At 47.2% G+C, this 22,228-nt stretch overlaps 2 protein-coding genes across 4 annotated transcripts in view; both read left to right on the top strand.

Annotated features, from left to right (window-relative positions):
* The window catches only part of LOC146177811 (uncharacterized), a 75,609-nt gene extending 54,605 nt beyond the window's left edge, over window positions 1-21,004 (top strand). For 2 of the 3 annotated variants that reach the window (XM_084580590.1, XM_084580589.1), the window contains exons 7-9: window positions 271-446; window positions 3,215-3,276; window positions 18,169-21,004. In XM_084580590.1, the coding sequence (XP_084436716.1) occupies window positions 271-446; window positions 3,215-3,276; window positions 18,169-18,539 (609 nt within the window). In that variant the 3' untranslated portion in view covers window positions 18,540-21,004. Of the gene's footprint in view, window positions 1-270; window positions 447-3,214; window positions 3,277-14,904; window positions 18,116-18,168 lie in introns of those variants that run through there. The other variant, XM_084580591.1, reaches the window with a different exon arrangement.
* On the top strand, window positions 3,287-14,420 carry LOC146177812 (uncharacterized). Its single transcript, XM_084580769.1, has 2 exons — window positions 3,287-12,051; window positions 13,813-14,420. Exons 1-2 carry the CDS (start codon window positions 10,875-10,877, stop codon window positions 14,418-14,420), a joined length of 1,785 nt encoding a protein of 594 aa, XP_084436895.1. The 5' UTR covers window positions 3,287-10,874.
* Window positions 21,005-22,228: the final 1,224 nt, after the last annotated feature.

Below are 22,228 nucleotides of genomic sequence, written 5' to 3'. Positions count from 1 at the left end.
ATGGTTTTGGAAGCACTAACACATGCTTCTCACCATGCATTATTACATATATATACGTGACAGGAAACTTGGCACTCAGAGTTAATCGTTGGTTATCCTTAAGGGATAATAAATGATGAAGGTAACCACTGGTCTGTGAGGGTGATGGTCTGTGTCCAAAGATAAGGCAACCATTGCAAGCGATGGCAGAAAATTAGATGATGGGTGCCTGTCAAGTCGGCAGACATTTTCTGTCATAGCTGCGGCATGTCTTGCTTCCTCTTCCTCCAGGAAAGTGGGGGCCATGCTCTACCGCCTAAACTGGCCATGACTGGTCGGCAGCGGCGTGAGTATGAGCAGTGGAAGAGCGACCGGGCTAGCATTGACCAGGAGCGGATGAAACGCCACATGGACGCCGATGGCCACTTCACCCGCGAGTGGGACCTGCACAAGGAGTACCAGCTCGAGTAAGGCTTCCCTTCCAGCTGCCCTCTGAGGCCAAAAGTGGGCAGAGAGGCTGCTGGCCAGAACGAAGGGACGTGACTCGTGTGATGTCTGACCAGTCAGCAAACCGCACCATTGTGCGGACAGGGTGGTCACCCTAAAAGCGCATCATTGATACACCTTGGGAAAGCAGCCTGTTTGCTCACTGGGCTACTGTACATCGTGGCAGAGTGGAATTCTGTGTGAATGTTTGTTCGTGCCTGATCAAAAATAGCCCCTGGAAATCCATTGTCTTCATGGATGCAGGACAATGCACAATCTGGGCAATAAGCACACAAGCATGAAAGTGGGATTCAACTCTGCTGTGATGCGTAGCCAAGCATATTGAAACCTTGTCGTGGCTCGAATGCAGGCTGTTTGGTTCATTCATTGATTCCTTGTGAAGCATCATTGGAAGTGATGTGGGAGTGGTGTCAAGAAACCACGTGCTGCAAATTCGTTGAATCAAAGATTGCAGAAGCCCCCTTTTGCTACTGGTGCCTGAAATCAGCTGGAAGTTGGCTGGCAACATGGCAGGACACTGATTACTTGGCAGGTTGTGCACAGGAGCTGCACACTCGGGTACGAGATGGGCACGATGCTGGTATACTAAGTCAGACAGACTGCTGCTAGGCAACATGTGCTCATTCGTATGGCTTCATTGAAAGGGGGGCTCTATGCCAGCTAGTACCTCAACGTTGCCACTGATGCTAATGTATATGCATCACAGGGTAGGATAATAGAGGCACTAATTTCAGGGGTTGGTGATTAGACAAGTAGCACATATGCAAAGGCATGGAATGGGAGCAGCTAGGCACTAGGGTTAACGAAGAATACCTCAGTAATCTGCGATTCGCTGATGACATTGCCTTGTTAAGTAACTAGGGAGGTGAATTGCAAAACATTATTGATGACCTAGACAGAAATAGCAGAAAGGTAGGCCTAAAGATTGATATGCAGAAGACTAAGGTAATTCTCAACAGGCTGGAAAAGGAGCAGCAGTTTAAAATAGGTAGAGAAGCGTTGGAAAGGGTAGACAAATATGCCTACTTAGGACAGGTAGTGACCGCAGATCCGAGCCCGAAAAGGGAAATAACTAGGAGAATAAGATTGGGATGGAGTGCATTTGGAAGGTACTCAAACATTAGCAGCTTACCAGTATCACTCCAGAGCAAAGTGTATAACAGTTGCATCTTACCTGTGCATACGTATGGGACTGAAACGTGGAGGCTAACAAAGAGGGTTCTACTTAAGTTGAGGACAATGCAGAGAGCTATGGAACGAAAAATGGTAGGGGCAACATTAAGAGATAGGAAGCGTGCAGAGTAGGTTAGAGAAATAACTCAAGCTACTGACAGTCTAGTGAAAATCAAGAAAAAGAAACGGGCATGGGCAGGACATGTAGTGCAAAGAGAGGATAACCGATGAACGCTTATGGTAACAAACTGGATTCCAAAGGAAGGAAAGCATAGCAGGGGGTGGCAGAAAATTAGGTGGGCGGATGAGGTTAAGACGTTCGCAGGGGTCAAGTGGATGCAGCTAGCACAGGACCGGGTTAATTGGAGAGAAATGGGAGAGGCCTTTGCCCTGCAGTGGGCATAGTCCGGCTGATAATGATAAGCTAAGTATCCACAAGGGCAGGTGCGTGCGGACAGAAGCCATTAACCCTTTCACTGTCATTGATGTACCAGGACATAGTCCCCCCCCCATCCCGCATTGTCACTGACGTAGCCATACGTTCTCGACTACATGTTCAAAAATTTGAGCCATAGCACAAAGCTAACGTGCTTGGACTTATTACACCATCTGTAGAATCATTTTAGAAGCTCATTTTCCCCGCGCTTCTAGAACGCATATACTGAAGAGTGTAGAGCAACGATGCACACCCTTCTATTCAGGGATCTATGTTCACGAGTGTGCAGAGTGACCATGGTACAAAGGTAGTTCTGCCATCTGCCGCAACTTTACCGGTCCCTTTTCTATTCTTTTGGAGTGTCTGCTACATAGTTTCAAGTCCAGGCGCACGCACCATTCAGTCTTGAAAAATGACTCGATAGCCACTTTTGCTCGCTCGCCATAATCAACTGTAAAACAAGGTCCTCGAATGCTCTGTCCATCTCTCTGTCTCTATATTTCACATCTTTCCGCCTGTTTTCGTTGGGCAAGCCACTCACAGTGTTCTCTTCCTATTGGGAAATATGAGCTGAGCTCAGATATGAGTACGGATGTTTACGGCGGTCGAAGCGAAAGGCTGAAAGGTGTGGGATGATGCAGTGCAGCACTAAAGAAATTAAAACGGGGGGAGAGGGTTTTGATACCGAAACAGCCCCCCTGCCATGATAGATGAGAGCTAAAATGTGCATTTTCTGTTATGTATGGTATTTGTATTATGTTCATAATTAAAAACGAAATATGTTTGATCCCTGATAGTCTTGAAGTTAAGCCAACACAGGGGTGCGTCGCAATCAGAAACACCAGACAGCAAAAGGATTAACACTTTGGCATAATGCCCTTGAAAGCGAAGCTGAAGTGTTGCCCAGATTTATTTTAGTATTTTTGTATGTATTGTGTGCTGGAAGGGTAAAAACTCTGCTGCATAAGGCTTGTGTTTTAGACGTAGTTAGCTGCTAGCAACAGCAGCACAGGGTGTGCCTGGAAAAAGTTCCTTGCATGCCATTTTTCAGACTGCTTCCGACTTTACTTTTACAACTGTTGACAATAAGAGAGACAATCTTTTTTGCCCTCTGTGCAGGCCCTCCCCTCCGAGCGAGAGACGAGGCGCCTCCTCCTCTTCTGGCCGCATCTACATGCGTGGTGAGGGGCTGCCACTACATGCTTCTTGCTTCCTAGCACTTAAACGAGTATGCCGAGCAGCTCGTGCCACTGTTGCAGGTGTAGGATGCATGGATGTGGGTAGGGTGGAGCATGGGTTGCTGATTTTTGAGTGAAGACTCTGCATAGCTCAAGAGTTGGGGTCCTGCTGCTCATGCATGGCGAGGCCCTCTCAGAGCAGTGTGGTTTGTTCCACTGCTGCCAGGAAATGGACAGCACACCGCCCTCCTGTGCCATTGCGATTGTTGCGGTGATTTGAGGCTATTTTTGTTTCTCAAGCACTCTTGAGCATGGTCTTGAGCACCGCCGCCCATATAGTATGGGACTGTCAAGAGTATTCTGACATTCGACTCAGGGCTCTCGCCGAAATTCCAACTGCCATCTGCGCGGCCAGCTACATCGACTGGGTCCTTCTGCTGTCTCTCAACAACACAGCCATCGCTATGCTCTGGGCAAAGCTTGGAGAGTTTCTTGATTTAGGCCCCAGAGCCAAGCTTTATGGCAGATGTCAAAGACAGTCAAACCATCACCTGCCTCGGCCGCCATGACAGTGGTGGAACCAGATGCCCGCTCAGATGCCAGAAGCAGAAGTGCATGACAGGGCTGTCAATAAACTTGTTTCAATCAATCTTGAGCATGGAGTATGCTTTAGATGAAACTTTAGCAACTCCCCGCAGGAGCCTTGAAATGTGCAAAGTTAGCGTCCTTCTTCGAGTCGCCAATTTCTCGACACAGTCTGCAATCAAGCTATTCCTGCGTTGGCGCCTGCAGCCAGCCTTCTACGTTGGGCTGAGGCAACAGCAAACATCCATTCATCTTAGACTGATCTGCCTGACATATCATCTCACTTTACTGTTGGCTCTTAATCAAACAAATGTAAGAAAATGGGGGGTTTCTAATGAGATACTGGATCATTTTTCTTGTGGAGGATTCTAGTTTGGCCGCATCATGAGCTTGAAGGGACAACTCCCTCCAGTTTTTGTTGTTGCTAAAGACTGATTGGATGGATTCGTGTGGCTATTTCTTTCTTGTTTGACATTTGAAAGGCCTTTATTGCTCAGAAAGCTGGGTGTTTACTCCAGTAATTTTCTGATGGTTCATTTTGTTCCTTCAGAGGGGTTGAGACCTCTCCAAACATGGTGACTCAGTGGTGTTGAATCAGGAGACGATGATGCAGAAGATGAAGGAAGGGTATTCACTATATTTACACTGGCACAAACTGCAAGTTACAGAGGCAAAGTCTCACAGACAAATTCAACAACTGTAACTTAACAAAAAAAAAAAAAAAAAAGGAACGACCTCACACAGAGATATATCTGCAGAAGCTCACCTTTTGACTGATCAAGTAAGGCCTAAGCACTTGTAGACTTACTGTATTTACCCAAGTCTTACCGTGCCCCCGATTCTAACGTGCACCCAGCTTATATGACCGAAAAAGAAAAAAAAAAACAGAAGCCCTCATTCTAACGCGCACCTGGCCAATTGCCGTGAGCTCATCTTCAAAATCTGGAAACCTCCCGATTTGCAGGCCATGCCGGCCTTTGCTTGATGTCTTGCTCTCATAGATTGACTTTTTCAGTCTTCGCCAGTCATGGACACAAGTCAGGCATGCCAAAATGATGGGCCACTTCCCTATCGCCGCTCTCTTCAGCACATAGAAGAACTTAATGCTTGGATTGGATTAATATGGTACATGCTAAGCACAAAGCCTCAGTCTAGAATGGATTCTTTTCTGTCACTTTTGTTTGTGATCCCTTTATTATTTAAGACATAGGAAAGTGCCACGGTGGCGTAGCGGTAGAATATCCACCTAGCATGCAACAGGACCAGGGCTCGAATCTCGGTGCGCGCAATTCTCCACCGGATAAAGAAAACAAAAGAAAAAAACCGCGGGTCGGTGGAATTGCACAAACAAGTTTGGGGTGCGACCTGATGCCGGTGAACACCTCCGACAACGCACTCCCTCACCAGAACAGGAGTTGGCCACCCTGATGTTGTAATTGGCCACAACCTCCCATGATTAGTCCTATAAAACCCTGGCCCTCAGTCGCCAACTGCTGCGGAGCAACTGACCACGGCAGCGGTCAGACCTGTGGCGCAACAGGGGGGGCTAAGAATTCCTGGCTCCACTGGACAGGCCACCATTGAAAATTGACCCTGGCAACGTTTAATGCTAAAACCCTAGCTAGTGAAGCTAGTTTAGAAGTGCTGTTAGAGGAACTAGAGGGTATGAAATGGGATGTCATAGGGCTTAGTGAGGCTAAAAGGAGGAATGAGGCATATATTGTACTGAAGGATGGGCATGTACTGTGTTATCGAGACTTTCAGGAGAGGCGAGAACTAGGAGTAGGTTTCCTTGTTAATAAATATATAGCTGATAATATAGATGAACTATATAGCATTAATTAGAGGGTGGCAGGCATCGCACAACCAACAAAAAGAGTTGCTCAGCTGGCGCCGGCTATGGTAATGATGTCACTTTTCCGGCACGGGCGGGCACGCGGCGAAGCGCAGCCACGAGACGGCAGTTCCGACAACAGCTGCTGCCTCTGACGTCATGCGGCTCCTCGCACATGCGCAGCTTGGCCCACTCTGTGCCATGCGGAATGGTTCGACGACTAGCATAGTGCTGCTTTCACAACAAAACAAAAGGTCCTCCAACCGCCGCTGCTTGTCCGCATGTGTTCACTTCCCCTCGGGGGGGTCTGCCCTTGGGAAGGAGCCAGCCTGCATATATGCGTGCACGAAAAATGGCGTCTTTCAAGAAATTCCGTCACGATTACCTGGAAAAGCCATTCTGATGCCTTTTTGACTGAGGACACAGTGTTATTGAAAATGGCAACTCATCCCTCATTTCGCAATGCCTGAATCACTGCAGAGGTTTCTACTGAGTCAAATGCTTTTTTGTAATCAATGAATGCTATGTAAAAGGGCTGGTTATATCCCGAGAATTTTTCTACCACCTGATTGATAGTATGGATATGATCGATAGTAGAGTACCGTTTCCGAAAACCTGCTTGATCCTTTGCTTGATTGCAGTCTAAGGTTGTCCTGATTCTATTAGCGATTACCTTAGTAAATATCTTATATGTAACAGACAGTAAGCTGATTGGTTTGTAGTTTTTAAGGTCCTTAGCGTCCCCTTTCTTATGAATGAGGATAATGTTTGCATTCTTCCATGGTTCCAGTACCGTCGATGACACCAGGCACTGCATATTCAGGATAGCCAGTTTTTCTAGCACAATATCCCCCTCCCCGTCCTTCAACAAATCTATAGTTACCTGATCTCCTCCAGCTGATTTCTCCCTTTTCATAGTTTCTATTGCTTTCTTAACCTCGTCCTTCGTCACTGGTGGAACATCTGACTGTTTTTCCCTACCGCCAATCTCATTACGGTTATAGCACTGAACTGTGCTATAACCCAGCCTTTTTTTTTATATTTCATACCAGCAAGTCATATAAAATAATGAAATTAATTTCACCCAGGAACAAAGTTCTTTTAGTGATGTTTCGCTTCAACCAAGTTTGGTCAAAGTGGAAGTTAACATGACAGTTTATGTTGCAACAAGAAACACGCAGGCCCGGCAGTTGGTTGATTTTTGTCAGTCCAAAGATGTCTTGTAATCGTCTCGTCTGGTGTTGCTGTAGTACAAGTGTTCACTGTGGTGTCCACTGCACGTGGCCCGATGGACTTTCCTGACCAGTTGGCTTACACATAGCGATCACACTGCACACCATAAGTGAATTGCTGCAACACATCGTGCACTGCACAGATTTGAGCAGTACAGATTTAAAATTTACTGAGTGTGCGTCTGCTTTGCAGCATGTGTATCAAAAAAGTGGTAAGCTTAGGCCTCGTATGAAATTCGCCTGCATTCAGTAAATAATTTGTAGCTGACTTCTTTTTTGGATATGCTCTCGGCCTCAGTGACCAAACAATGCTTGCGATTACAAATCAATAGGAAATCATGTTAAGCATGCAAAACTGCAGCATTGTTCGCCCTGAGATCGACCGATAAGTGTCAGTCAGCAGCGGTGTTTCACTAGTGCGGACAAGCAGACGATGGGCTGTGTACACAGCTGAGTCGGTTGCTGAAAAGGCTTCCTAACAAAGTGTAGAACAGCGCGAAAAAAACCACAGGGATGAAGGAAGACAACAAGATGTGCGCTGACTTTCAACTGACAAGTTTACTGCATGCCCGCATCCATATGTATGAACACGTTCACACAATAAAAGAAACAAGAACAAATAAATGATACACCAGAAAACGTAAGACATGCAAGATAAACATGTGTCATCCAGAATTTCACAACGCATCATTTTCTCGTGTTCATAAATCTTACTTCACGTTTCGATAACGCTATAGACGGGCTGCTGATACAAGTTTCCTTTATCAAGTTGATTTCATTTGCTTCTAAAATTTCCCGAACTGTCTGGTCATTATGCTTTTGATTATTTTTGCTTCCTCTAGAAAGGGCTGGCAAGCGTTGCTTTAACAGTCCCTGCAGTGTATGCCCATAGTTTTTTTTTACCGTACCAAAAACATTATTGTAATGCTCCATTAGTCTTTCGTTAATACAACGTGCCGTTTGTCCGACATAATGTTTTCCACAAGGCAGTAGAACAGAGTACACCACCCCCTTCTGGCAAACCACATAAGGGTCTTTGAGTTTGATGGTACAGCCCTAGCCAAAGCTTCTCGTACCATTAACTTTTTCGTGCATTTTCCCTAATTTATCGGGAGCCGAAAGCACAACTTTCACACCTGCCCGATTTCCTATACGTTTTAGTCTATGCGAGAGGTGATGAATGTACGGAATGACCGCTGTCTTTTCTTTTGTCCGCTGGTTCATGGATGAGCTCTCCATGCTCGCCTGAGAACACTTTATACTTGACAAAATAGTGTCTGTGTTCATATATATGAATGCAGGCATGCAGTAAACTTGTCAGTTCAAAGTCAGCACACGTCTTGTCTTCCTTCGTCCCTGTGGTTTTTTTTGCGCTGTTCTATACAATGGATTACCAACGTGCCCAAGCTTTCGTTTTAACTTCTTAACATACTTTGGGACGAATGGTGCAGCGGGGAAGAACTTGTGACAAAACGCTCGAACACTAGTGCAACATGCAGCTTTATTGTATGGCTGCCTGTAGCTCCGAATATATGCATGGCAGTATGTCTCTACTTGCTCAAATGCCTCTCAACAGTGTCTCGTAAAATGTGCCAAGGTTTTAGTGGTGCAGTACTGTGAAAATCTGCACACACAATATGTACTCATGCATTATGGGCTGCACATTTTTTCCCCGTGATTCCGATGGGATGTGGCCACTACACGCGACCGCCATTCTTTCCACTAAAATTTCCTGACTACAGCGCATGCCTGATTACAAGTTCATTTTTTATGTAATTACAAGTCTGAAAAACACGCAAGGGCGTCAGCCCTTGAGTGGTGCCAAGCATCTCCCAAGATTATTCGGTGTCATTGATTACCACCGCTGTTTATCCACACGTGTTTGCTTCCCCTCAGAGGCTACCTCCAGGAAGGAGCCAGCCAGCACATATGTGTGCACTAACAATGGCATCTTTCAAGGAAGTCCATCGCGATTACCTGCAAAAGCCATCATGATGCCTTTTTGACCGGGAACACAGGTTTATCGGAAATGTCAACTCACCCCTGTCTCGTTCAGAGGTGCCGAGGAACCCGGATCGTAATTGAGTCACGCTCCAGAATATGCAATGTGTAGACATCTTTCCACTTGCTCTCCACTTGTCAATGAAGTTATATTTGGAGGGAGCTGTTTTTGGACAATACCTCTAATACCTGAGAGGTAGGCCAACAATATCTGCAAGATGAGGTCCGTATGCAGGATGAGGCAATTTTTTCACCTGTGCTGTAAAAAGAGAATGATGAAAAGTGCCTGAGATTACAAGAACATAATTGCCTATCTACAATTAGAGATGACTCAAGAATGCAGTTGTGACTTTGCAGTTAATCTGTGTACTAGTTGATGACACGCACCTGTCACACTAGCAGATGCAAGGCCATCTCATGCTGTCGAGTCAGTTGATTGACAGGAAACTAAGATGGCAGGAGTGTGTTCTGAGTTTTCTATGTGCAGATTGTTTTGTCTGGTGTTATTTTCTTTGAAGGACAACGGAAACAAAATTTTATTTTGGCTGCAGTAGTGTGATCTGCGAGTCTTAAAACTAATCCCGACGAAGTTTCATACTGCGCAGTTAGCTATTTCTTTTGTTATAAGCATTTCAAAGCTGTGTAACAGACGACACGTGCGCCTGGTGGTGTGTCATGGAGTTCAACAATTTACTGGATATGACACAGAAATGGGAGCTTGAGAAGCGCTCTTAACCCGGGCCCATTGAGTGTAAACGGTCTGAGGACGGTATGCTATCAAGAACTTGAGGCTGAAGCGTGGCTTTGTAGTGCCAGGCTTGTACAATGTTGAAGCTTTTACAATTCCCACCGCTATCATCATGCCGAAACAGTGTGAAGTCGTCAGGAGCACGAATGCGCGCATTGTGCAAGAAACAATGCGTGTCGCATGCGTTTCAGAAGTAGGAAAAAGATGGGGCAAAACACACTATGGTCCATGTTGATGGTTGGCTTTCATTTGCAGTGCTGTAAATTCATACAGTGAAAGCTCGTTAATTCGAACCTCGATAATTCGAATTTTTGGATAATTCGAACTAGACTACTTGGTCCGGCCAAGCCCCATAGAGATATGTGTATAAAAAATCCCGTTAATTTGAACGCGAGTCGGTTCCGCTACAGATAATTTGAATTACGCGCCGCCGCGTCTGGGTGGCTTGGCATGATAGAAATAGTTACATTGACCTTGGGCTTGGCGCACATCACGCGGCAAAAAAAAAAAAAAGAAAGAAACGCCTTTGCGATTGGAAGGCATAATTAGAGGCTGCGCACGTCCAAAACGGGGCCAGATGATGGAACCAGGTGAAACCATGGAAGAGTGGGTAAAACTTAAATGGCGCCATGACCGGCGCGGCGGCCGGCGGTGGTGGAGGGAGGGGAAGGCGGCCGTGCAAAGTCAGTGCATGGCCGCGGCGGCGACTGCCAGCTCTCTCTTCTGCGCAGCCTCCGTAGCTCGCAACTAAATACTCGTTAATTCCAACCTTGTTAACTTGGAAATAAGGATAAGTACTGTCGGCGCGGTCCCAGCCAACGCCCATGAAAGGCTATGATCTCGGATGGGCACTATGGGTTAAACGGTTTTTTTTTCGATAGCTATCCATTCTTCTATCCATCAGTTGTCAACGGAAGCACGCGAGTTAGCCGCGATCGTGACGGCGGCTTTTAGTGCCGTTCGCTTCAAAAGCCGCTTGCTGTTATGCGCGTTCCGATGAGTGTGTTGTGACGCATGAACACGTGCTTATCTATCGAGATACCGGCTAAGCCACTGTTAACGGCAGTAGCTGCGTTGACGTGGCTAGCCAACGGCTATAAATACTACTAACCTTTAATAAAGCTTGTTCGTTCTTCGCCAACCACTTCTCGATTCACTTCAGTGGCGACGAGGCTGCCCACAGCCGGGCACTGTCTGCTCCATGGCGGCCCACGCCGGACCGCCGGGTTTCGACGAAACGGAAGACAGTTGGGAAGCCTATCAGGTGCGTCTGGAATCTTATTTTGAAGCTTACGGAATCGATGACTCGAAGAAACGACGGGCTCTTCTAACGGCAGCTTTAAGTACAGCAACAGTCGGCATAATAACGGGACGTTGCGCGCCGGTCAAGATTCAAGAGCTAGCCTACGAGCAGCTGGTTCTGCTGCTGACTGAGCATTTCGCGCCGCAAGGCAATGAAATTGCGGAGTCGTACAAGTTCTTCACAAGACGCCAGCGTCCGGACGAAACAATGAAGGACTTTATTGCCGAAATTCGGAAGCAAGCCTGTAGGTGCAACTTTGGCGATGCAAGGGACAGGATGTTACGAGACAGACTTGTTTGCGGTCTGCGTGACACCGGCGTTCAGCGGAAACTCTTGTCAAAAGCTTCGCTAACGCTGAAAGAAGCCGAGGATATAGCGTTAGCGGCAGAGATGGCAGCCCTTAACGTGGACCACATGGATAAGACAAAGGATCATGGCAATATTAATGCCGTAAGGAGCAAGCAGCAGGGCCAACCGTATTGCCACAAAACTCGTACGCACACGGCATCTAAACCAAGCCCAGGTGACGCTTGCCCGTGTTGCGGTAGCACTGAGCACGAGGCAGGGAAGTGCAAGTTTCGCCGGGCGGAGTGTTTTCGCTGCCGACGGAAAGGGCACCTAGCTGAAATGTGCGCATTGAAACAACCAGGAGTGGCACTTTGTGAAGAGCATTCCTCGTCAAGTGATGGCAACGAGCTTTGTCTACTTAGTTTGTACACTGCATCTGTTAACTTGACCACGCCCATTATTCGCACATTCCGTTGGAGCGGGATTCCGATCAAGATGCAAGTAGACACAGGCTCGCCGGTCTCCATCATTACGTGGAAAACCTACTGCAAGCATCGGCATGCCTGGCCTGCGCTACTCAAGACGTCTTTGCAGTTGTCCTGCTTCCTGGGCACGCTCCCCGTGAAGGGCCAGCTCAAGATTCCTGTCTCGTACGCGGGAAAAACCTTGGAAGCGACGCTGACCGTGCTGCAGTGCGCTGGCCCGGACTTGTGCGGACGTGACATCATCAGCGCATTTGAGCATAGCGGAAGACCCGTCCTCAGCATTGCCAGCGATGCAACCTCTGGTGAGCAAGATTTGTCGCACCAACCTTCCGTTAGCGCACTGTTAGAAGAGTTCAGTGATTTGTTTACGCCAGGTCTAGGGCGCATTAACGGTCCCGCAGTTCATCTGCGGTTGCATGAAAATGCGAAACCGCGTTTCTGCAAAGCTCGTTCTGTGCCATATGCAATGCGGGAGCAAGTGTCTAATGAAATAGACCGGCTTGTTAAAGATGGCATTCTCTCGCCTATCGACAGTGCGGATTGGGCCACGCCTCTGGTTCCCGTGATCAAGAAGAATGGTTCCATTCGGTTGTGTGGTGATTTTAAGGTGACCGCAAACTCTGCATGCGTTACGGAGCAGTACCCATTGCCGAAAATACGGGATATTTTCGCCAACCTAAACGGCGGGGAAGTCTTCAGCACTATCGACTTGAAAGATGCTTACAATCAGTTGCCGCTTGATGAGGAAACCAGGAAGCTTTTGGTCGTAAACACCCCGAAAGGCCTGTTTTGCTTCAATCGACTTCCGTTTGGTGTAGCCTCTGCTCCTGCAATTTTTCAGAGACGCATGGAAGGCATCCTACAAGGCATTCCGGGCGTTCAAGTTTATCTGGACGACGTAGTAGTCGCGGAAAAACACGGGAACTCTGACACACTGCGTGAAGTTTTCAGGCGTTTCCGGCAGCATGGTGTGAAGTTGCATCCCCAGAAATGCAAGTTTCGGCAAGCACAAGTTGAATTTCTGGGGCATCGTATAAGCGCGGACGGGTTGTTACCTAAGGCAGATAACACTGCCGCCATAGCAAAGATGCCGAAGCCAACGTGCGTTGCGGAACTGCGGGCATTCTTGGGGTTTGTAACCTATTACCACGCATTTCTGGGAAATTTGGCTATGGTTCTGGAGCCGCTGCATGAACTACTAAGAAAGAACGCACGCTGGAAGTGGGGGGCGAGACAAGATAACGCTTTCCGGACAACGAAGCGGCTGCTAGAGGAAGCAAAGTTCTTGGCACACTACGATCCAAGTAAGCCCCTTTTCTTGGAAACCGATGCATCATCGTGTGGCGTTGGCGCCGTACTATACCACAGAGTAAATGGGCAAGATCTACCAATCGGGTTCCGATCGCGAACTCTTTCAGCTGCTGAGCGCAATTACGCGCAGATTGAAAGAGAGGCATTGGCGGTAGTATTTGGTGTTACAAAATTCCGGGAATATCTGCTCGGGAATCTGTTCACGCTCGTCACTGATCACAGACCTCTCGTGAGCCTTTTCAGCCCCGACAAGCCCGTTCCAGCCATGGCCGCTGCACGGATTCAGCGTTGGTCTCTCCTGCTGAGCGCCTACAACTACAAAATCCAGTACAAACCAGGGAAGGCACTGATTCCTGCCGACACCCTTAGCCGTTTGCCTGTGCGGGAGAAGCAAAACGCTAAGATTGCAGAAGATGATGCGCGTGAGTACGTTCTTCTAACAGATCACCTAAATTCTGGTCCGCTCTCAGCGAGTGATTTGGCTAAGATGACGGGCAGTGATAGCGACCTCGCGCAAGTCCGCCAATACATTCACAATGGCTGGCCACGATACTGGCAGCCCAGTCAGGAGCCATTACGCGCATATATGCACAGGAAGGACGAACTGACTTGCAGCCACGGAATTGTATACTGGGGTCATCGTGCGGTAATTCCGACGGCTGCGAGGCTACCAATGCTGCGTATGCTGCATGACGCGCATCAAGGTATAACGGCCATGAAGAACTTGGCTCGGTCTGTATTCTGGTATCCAGGACTCGATCGGGACATTGAGAAGCTTGTCAACGCGTGTCCAACATGCATAGAATGCGGCAGCATGCCCGCGGCCCAACAACCCGTTCCTTGGCCGAAAACGGAAGAGCCCTGGTCTAGAATCCATGTCGATTTTCCGGGGCCCTTGGAAGGTCACATGTTGATGGTTGTGGTCGATTCTCATACGAAATGGATCGAGGTTGCTGCTATGAAGACTGCCACTTCAATGAAAACAATTGAAGCACTGCAGACAATGTTCAGCCGATTCGGCTTGCCAAGGACTCTCGTGACTGATAACGGGCCGCAGTTTAGTAGCGAGGAGTTCAGGGCATATATGATGCGCAATGGCATCATTCATTTGCGGACAGCTCCTTACAAGCCGCAGTCTAACGGCCTGGCGGAAAGGGCGGTACGTACTGTGAAGCAAGGACTACGCAAGAACACGCACGGCAGCAGCGAGAGCCAGTGTCAAGCGGGCGCTGACATGCAAACGCCGTCAGGCTCACAAGCTGAGGACAGTACAAACGAGGCACCGGTGACTGGCGGCGCTGGAGTGACACTGCGTAGGTCAAAAAGGAACACCCGACGCCCCGACCGCTTCACTCCTTAAGAGGGGAGAATTGTTGTGACGCATGAACACGTGCTTATCTATCGAGATACCGGCTAAGCCACTGTTAACGGCAGTAGCTGCGGTGACGTGGCTAGCCAACGGCTATAAATACTACTAACCTTTAATAAAGCTTGTTCGTTCTTCGCCAACCACTTCTCGATTCACTTCAGAGTGGAGTGGCAGTAGACAGCGCCCGCCCCAGTCTCTCATAGCATGATAAAGCAAACATACTATTACTGAAAAGGAGGGTTGCACTACCGGACAAGCACTGGCACTTTGCCAGCTTGCAGCACAGGCCCTGCTCTCTTCTTGATGAGAGGTTGGAGTAAGTCCAAGCTCAGTTTGTCCCATAGGTGGTTTGAGCATTCTGTAAGCATTTGTCGACAGGAAAATTGTTGCCTACTCAAATGCAAAGGACATTGTAAGCATGTGGGGCCCTTCTGTGGTTAGTGCTAACCCAAGTTCTTTTTCTTCTGCCTTTCAGACAAGTGAAGTGTGTGACCGTCCTGAAGCCCGGCTCCTGTAGCATTTGCACTGCCAGTGTAGAAAGTTTTCCCTGTGCCTTCTTGCGTAAGAAATCATTGAGTAAAGGTTTCTTTTTCTTCCTGTTGCCTCCTCAGAGGAGGTACCAAGGTGTTATGCGTGGTTGTTTTCTCTCAAACCAGTGAATTCGGACATGCAGTGGCTTTTATTTTTTTACCACACATTATTACGCTACTCTTGAATAGTGAAGTGGTAGAAATTGTGGTGTAAAAAATTTGCAGTACGAAATAGATGTAGATTCAGGAACAAACAACACATGGTAGGTGCTGCTTTTATGTTTATGTTTGTTCAGCACTTGTGCCTGCATCTCTTGTGCTGCAAATGTTTTACACTGTGGATAACTGGCCCAAACCACCATGAATTTGCAGTGTAGGAATCACGGGAGCAGCACTTGTGGATCTATGAAAAGGTTGGCTAAGAGGCAGCATTTCCTTCTGGTCATGTTTTATTGAGTGAAGTTGCCGCCGTGTGTCCACCCAACTGCTCTCCTGGGATGCTAAGCTCAAAAGTTGTCCCAGACAGCATTGTTTACAGATGAAGAGCGCCACTGAGACGCCGCTTGGTGGCGAATTTGTGCCTACAGAAGAACGGGATGATGCTGCTGTGGGCAGAATTTATTGAACGCAAGCGTAGTGAAGTACAGTGTACCAACTGTTACCACACAAGCAGTAGGAAAGGCATTATGGGTACCATCTTTGAAAATGTAACCAAGCAGGTGCAGCATTCAGCGTTAGGGTTCTGGCTGCAAATCTCAACTGGCTGACCTCCTCCCTTAGTCTCCTTCTTTGGATGACGGGAAATAAATGGGCAACATAGTATGCGTTCAACCAGTGTGGTAAGCAGAAAGACAAGAACAAAATCCTCAGTGACGAGATGACCCCTTATGGCATGCTGTGCTACTCTGTTTTTCCTTTATTCCTGAGCTCTGTGTGAGAAGTTAGTGGACAAGTCATGGCCGCTCTCATTTTCAGGGAACAGGACCGCCGCATCTCTCGCACAGTTTACTGCTTTAGATAATGGTGGCTTTTCTAAAAGCCAAAGAAATGGGTAAAAAGGAACGTTGAAAGCCACAAGGGGGCACAAAACAAAAAGCATGTAGTGAGAAATTTAGCAGTTCACTGAGACAAGCACATGCAAAAGATGAGATGGAGCAGTGAAAACAAGGGGTTGAGGTATGAGAAGCAGCCTGAAAGCCCCGAAAGAACCTAACAAAAGAAAAGGGGTGCAGGTAACATGCATGAGCCCAGCAGTAACAACAGATGAAATGATTCCCCCCCCCCCCCCCCCTTTTTAAAAGAAGACAAAAGATAACAGAAGTGAATGGGTCCTGTAGTCAAAAAGACCAAGAAAGTAAATATCATGAAAGGATTTGAAGAATGTCTTTCAGGTTGTTTCAGTAGAAGCATGTTTGCACATATGCAACAAAGTTGTTTATAAAAGCCTGGTGTTAACTGATGCTGTTTGAGGTAAAGCCATACTTGCGTGTGTGTAGCATTTTTGCCTGCTTCCTTACCATAAAAGGCTTCCAGGATTTCCCTTCCTTTTTGTGTTCCAGGGCTTCCTCCCTGCTCTCTTTTCTTTACTTTTTTTAACCTTTGACCTCTGAAACGATAAAACAGAAGCCATGTTTGGCTAGTTGTTATACATCTTTAGAAAACATGACGCACCACACAGATGTAGACAGGACAGGTGCCAACTTGCAACTTTATTTTTTTTTTTTTGAAGAAGCGACCATGCTAATTATATAGGAGCTGTGCAACCACTATCTATCGGGGAACATTTGCAAAGAAATTTGGCCTAGTTTTACATTACATGTTTGTTTTACATATACACTCTTTTTTACTTTATCTTTACCTTGTCCCTTCATTCATCTTACATTATTTGTGGGTCCTAAATGTTTTACGAGACTTTTTAAAGAATTGCTATAGCTCAGGCCAGAGTAACAGCGGTGGCCATTGGGATCCTGAAATAAGGATTCCGCCTGTACTGCTTCATCTTTTTTTTTTTCTTTTTCATTTTGGAAAATAAATGTTTTCAACAACAACAATAGTTAACCGCAATGTAGCAGCGATTTCATTAGAGTTGGTTTTTGTTGTAATTTTCTTGTTTTTCTTCCTGGCAGCATTCTTTTCTGGTTTTTCATTTCTTGGCACATGCTGATCGACTGATAGTGGTTACACAGCTATTTTTTTTTTTATTCTGCATGATGTCTTCTGAAAAATAAAGTTACAGGTTAGTGCTTGTTCCATGTACATCTGTTTTGTCTTTGATTTGTGCGGTGTTTAATCAAAAAAGAAATAATGCACTGCTTTTTTTTTTTTTTTGAGCACGTGCGGAGAATATCTCCTGAGAAAATGTCTAGGTTTATGAATGGTGTCCTTTGCTGGAGCTCTGCACCCCCCTTGCTTTTGGTTCCTGGATCTAGTATTATCTACTTTGCTCACTTTTCTTCTGGCTCATGCAGTTGACGTGGTTAAATCCTGTGCAGCCAGTTTTCTGAAAGGGCACAGTAGTTGCAGTGAGCCACTGGTCTTGTTGTCTTCCAGCAGAGTGCTAGATTTGGTGCGTTGCCCTCTCCTGGAAAGTGGACGACTGCGCTGACCTGCTCCTCAGATATGGCTCAACTCACTTTTTTACAGCAACCAGGCTTAGTGGCACAGAGTTTCCAGCAGTTAAGATGTGCGATTGAGTGCATTCGTTGTTGTAAATTTGTGCTCGACCAAGTGTGCCAAAATGTTTTGAGATAAATGTATTGGTTAGCAGTTTGGCCGTCACATAAGCTCTGGTTGGCTGTCACTAGAGAAGACAGCGCTCTTTAATCTTCCTTTGGTCTTGACGCACACCTGGGTTGAGGTGGGTGGCATGATAGAGACTGGTTCCACCTTATTGCATGAGGTGCTGGAGCACTGCTGCACTTTACTCTCCGGGTGGTGTGCATGATGTGGAGAGCATGCTGAGAGCACAGTGCATGCCTGTGCATTTGGTGCACCCATGTGTGTGCTTGCTTGACCGACGGCTGGGGCATCCTGAGGACCAGACTGGCAAGCATCTACCAGTACGGATTTGTAGGCTCATCCAGTGCTGCTGCATGGTGCTGGTGTGGGCCGCATGGTTGTGCTGTGTGTGGTGGCATCCCAGCACGGATGGTGGCAGCAAGCGCAGCTGCGTTTCCTTCGTGGGCACCGATAGCAGGGATGCATTGCAGGCGCTTCTTCCAGAGGCGAAGGCGGCAGACGAGCCCATCACGGTCCTCTGGGTGGCCGTGGCAGGGCCACCATAGAAAGAGGAGGCTCGAGGGAAAGTGGCGGCCGAGCGAGGCCACGGGATGCTGTCACCAACGGCCAGAGTGGGATCCACCTCCAAGGTGGGAGACGTGATGGCCAGCAGCAGCGTCGCCACAGCGGCCGGTCGGACGCCTCGGAGAGCTCCACCACTTCGGAAGATGCGCAAGAAGTTCCACTGGCCTCCACCGCTCCTGATGGAGCTCCAGCAACAGAGGAGCAGGGCCCAGCAGTGGACAAGGGAGAGCAAGGGCCACCCGCTGAGACAACACCTGAGGCAAAGTCAGATGACTGAGATTCTCTCGGAAAACACCGCCCACTCTGTGGAAATGGTTCATAGGGCAGTTGGGGTGGGCCACCAGCACTGGTGGTCACTATGGTGCAAGCCATAGTAACAGACGAGTGCGAGGTGCAAACAACAGGCCTGGTTGAGTGAATGCACGTGTTTGCTTCCATGCGTGGAAGCACATAGTAGGTCCTCTTCTCGTGGTTTGTTTTGCCAGTATGGTGCTATCATGTAACATCTTACCATCAGCAGTGGTTCTGTGCCATGGCGGCAATGCGCAGAGGGTGAGATCCTTCTAGTTGTCTGCATAAGCAGTGTCAGGGGGAGGAAGGTCGTGGTGCTTGTAGTGTTGTGCCTAATGCAGACACAGTGTGATAAGAAGAGGGACGTCCTATACAGCTAGGGTGAAGTGGCAGGTGAGAGGCTGCTGCTTCCACTCATGCCTCCCAGCAGCAGGGGTGTGGCAGTGAATGGATCTGTTTTGTTGCTAGCACTCAGAAGATAAGTCGGCATTCACTGGAACCAAAGAAAGCAAGCAGGAATTGTTTTATTTCTTAATCAGCAGTGGAATTTAGAGGCAGAGTCATTTATTGAAGGAGTGTAATGGAAAATGGAGAGACAGCTGCTTCTAGTCTGCACATGTCGTATACAGTGTTTTTTTTGCCTGAGTAATGGTAGCAGCTGTTAGAGGATTCCATGTTGCTCATCCTGATCTTGACAGATTCAGCCCCCTGCTTTAGTTTCCAATGTAGAATGTCTTCAGTGGTACCTGCGAGCGGGCTAGTTGGCTATACGACTCTGACGACCTCTGGCGACTCTTGTCGTACTGCATTTGACAAGAAAGTCCTTTAAGAATGAAAAAGAAAAATCAAGCAAGTGGCCTCGGCTTCTTTCTCTCCCCAACAAAGGGGAACATGAAAAATGTGAAGAGCACAGGTTTCCTTTAACCTGTATAAGGTCATGACTCCAGAACGATGCAATAAAGCGTTTTCAAGCTACCACCCCAAGGCGGAAATTTCTTAGAGTGAAAATGCCAGTGTTTCATGGGTACTCGCCATTTACCGCATTGAAATAGTGTCTGTTTCCTCATTGAAGTGCTCGAACAACAGTGTTTGCAGAACTGCTTCTTTGCAGTTTGTTCACCACCAGGAGCAACCAGCCCTCTCGAGCTCTATTCCACATGTGCGTCACACATGTTGCAGCAAGCTCTTACTGCAACTACACGTGTAGTGGAATTCCAGCTTGATGCGGAATGTGGCCGAGTATTGAGTATTGAGCCGAGTATTGGCCGAGGTTCAGATAATGTCCTCCTGTACAAGTGGCCTTGCAGTTGGTACAAAGGTGCAGGCAGGCCTAATGCTGCATTCTGAGCAATAAATGCCTCGTTGAAACCAGTACCCTTTTAACCATGGATCATTTACAGGGCGATTTATTTTCAGCAGGCCATTCGAGTGTTCGAGTGACGATCACTTATGCCGTGTTGTGCGTGCACTCTGATAATATTTTGTTTTGGCAAACTGCGAACACTGAGAGTTCTTGCCAACGCTAGTCCAGTGGAAAGGGTCAGCCTGATGTTTTGAGCTTTCTTTAAGCTGACCTTAGGAGTTATTCTAGAGACAACCTGCTTTGCAGACACTTTCAGTAGGCAAGCTCTGTTTGCCAGAAGGCATGCCTGTTAAGTCCTGGTGCATTAAAGGCAGCTAGTGGTTAATGGTTGTACGACTCTCCCTCAGACCGCACTGCAAAGGAAGGGAGCAAATTTCAGCAGTAAGGAACCCAGTGCACAGCAAGACAGAGAATGAAAAGACTACAACATATCAAACAACCCAAGTGAACTCCAAACCTCATCTTCCAACGAGCATGCATGCCAGTTAAAGCAGGTGGCATAAAACGATGTTAAAAGGGGACGTGACAGGAGCAGTTGAGTGTTCTTCCATTTCCTTTGCGCCTTGGAAGTGATATGTTAACTGCATGTTAGTGTCCCCAAAGGATATTTGGCATCTCCTGGCAGTTGAAAACGATTGAAACTGCACTGCACTTGTCTTTGTCCAAGGCTACTCACTGTCCAGGGCCCCATCAGCCCTGCAGCAGGTGACTGGAATTAGCTGTATTGCTCTTGGGCATATGTATAAATACTTGAGATGTGTCTGAAGAATCGGCTTTGATTAAATATGAATGTGTGTCAGTTTGCTGCCAGCATAGTAGTTGATCTTTTGAATTAAAACACTGCCGTGGCCTGAGGACGACATAGTGAGGGCACTCTGCTCAACTCTTGTCAGGCCCCACTGTGCTGCGTTTTTGTTCCTAAAGGCATTGTGAGTCTGCCTTGTTTGTTCGATTGATTTGTTGGTGCAGGATGTACGCCTTGCCTTTTCATTACCGGTTCAGTCATGGACTGTTTTCTCTTGAATGTGGCCAAGCAACAGCAGATGTCAACTATGCAGACTATGCCTGGTACACAATAAAGGTGCTGGTGATGCATACTGGTGTCGTGTGTTTGCAGCAAAGTGCAGCGTGCATCCTCCCTTGTTGCTGGGCTGCTGTACAAGTTGCTGCTCTTCACAGTTAAAGTGACTTGTTCACACCATCCACTTAATTTTGGATCAGCAAGGCCACTGTGGCCTTGTGGATCCGCGGAGGTGGGGTTCACTTTCATTATAGATGCACATGGATGGGAGGAGGGGAGGCTCAGCTAACATGCCTACAGTGGAATGCTTATGAATTCTCCTCGGTGCTTTTTTAGTTATCATTAGTTACTGACCTCACTAGTAGCAGGCATTGCAAAATGAGCCATATATCAATGTACTGAAGATATCTCTAGTGGCTGTACAGCAGCCACAGTTCTTCGTGAAGAAGGTGAAATTTGCATAAAGAAAAATGTTAGGCAAGGAATCTCTCCGGTACTATTCACCGCTTAAAGGAAGTAAGAGATCTTGAATGGGAGCAGTTAGGTATAAGGGTTGTGGAGAATAACCCAGTAATATGCAATTTGCTGATGACATTGCCTCCCTAAGTAACCTGGGCAATAAATTGCAAAGAATGACTGACGACCTAAAGAGGAAAAGCAGAAAGCTTAGCCTAAAAATCAATGCAACAGCCATGGAAGGAAACGGCAGTTTACAATAGGTAGTGAAGCATTGGAAGTGGCAAGCGAATACAGGGGTGGGACAGCTACTTGTGCCATTTTGACACAATTTACTGTGCAATGCTGCACCAAAAGCGTTAAATTGGCCGAACTGCGGCGGAAGCTTGCACCAAAAACGCCAGACAAGCTCAACAATTTTGATAGCCACTCATGTCGGGCTTCCAGGGTTGGCGCAACATTTGAAATTGTTGGCAATAGGGATTGCTGTTACATTCTCACTGCAATTATTGTATATGCTCTATCAATGTAAATATCCGGGAAAATACAGAAATTTGAGAGAAAAAAAGTTTGACAAAAGCATTTGTTGGGCGAGTGTGTTTTTGATGATCCATATACAGCACAAACGACAGGACAGAGATGAAGGAGTGATGAGGAGGTGTCCCTTCTTCATCTCTGTCCTGTCGTTTGCGCTGTAGTTATGGATCATTAAGGGAAAAGCATTTCTTGGCGCTTGGGTGGCCGAGAATGTTGACAGGGTTTGTCCGCATTTACTGTCAGTAATCATATAGTTAGAGATACATAGTGATAATGACATATACCAGGTGTCCCAGCT

This window comes from Amblyomma maculatum, chromosome 10 (assembly GCF_055883805.1).
Source record: "Amblyomma maculatum isolate TAMU_Amacu chromosome 10, ASM5588380v1, whole genome shotgun sequence".
Lineage (NCBI taxonomy): Eukaryota > Metazoa > Arthropoda > Arachnida > Ixodida > Ixodidae > Amblyomma > Amblyomma maculatum.
This window is presented reverse-complemented; position numbering and strand designations above follow the sequence as displayed.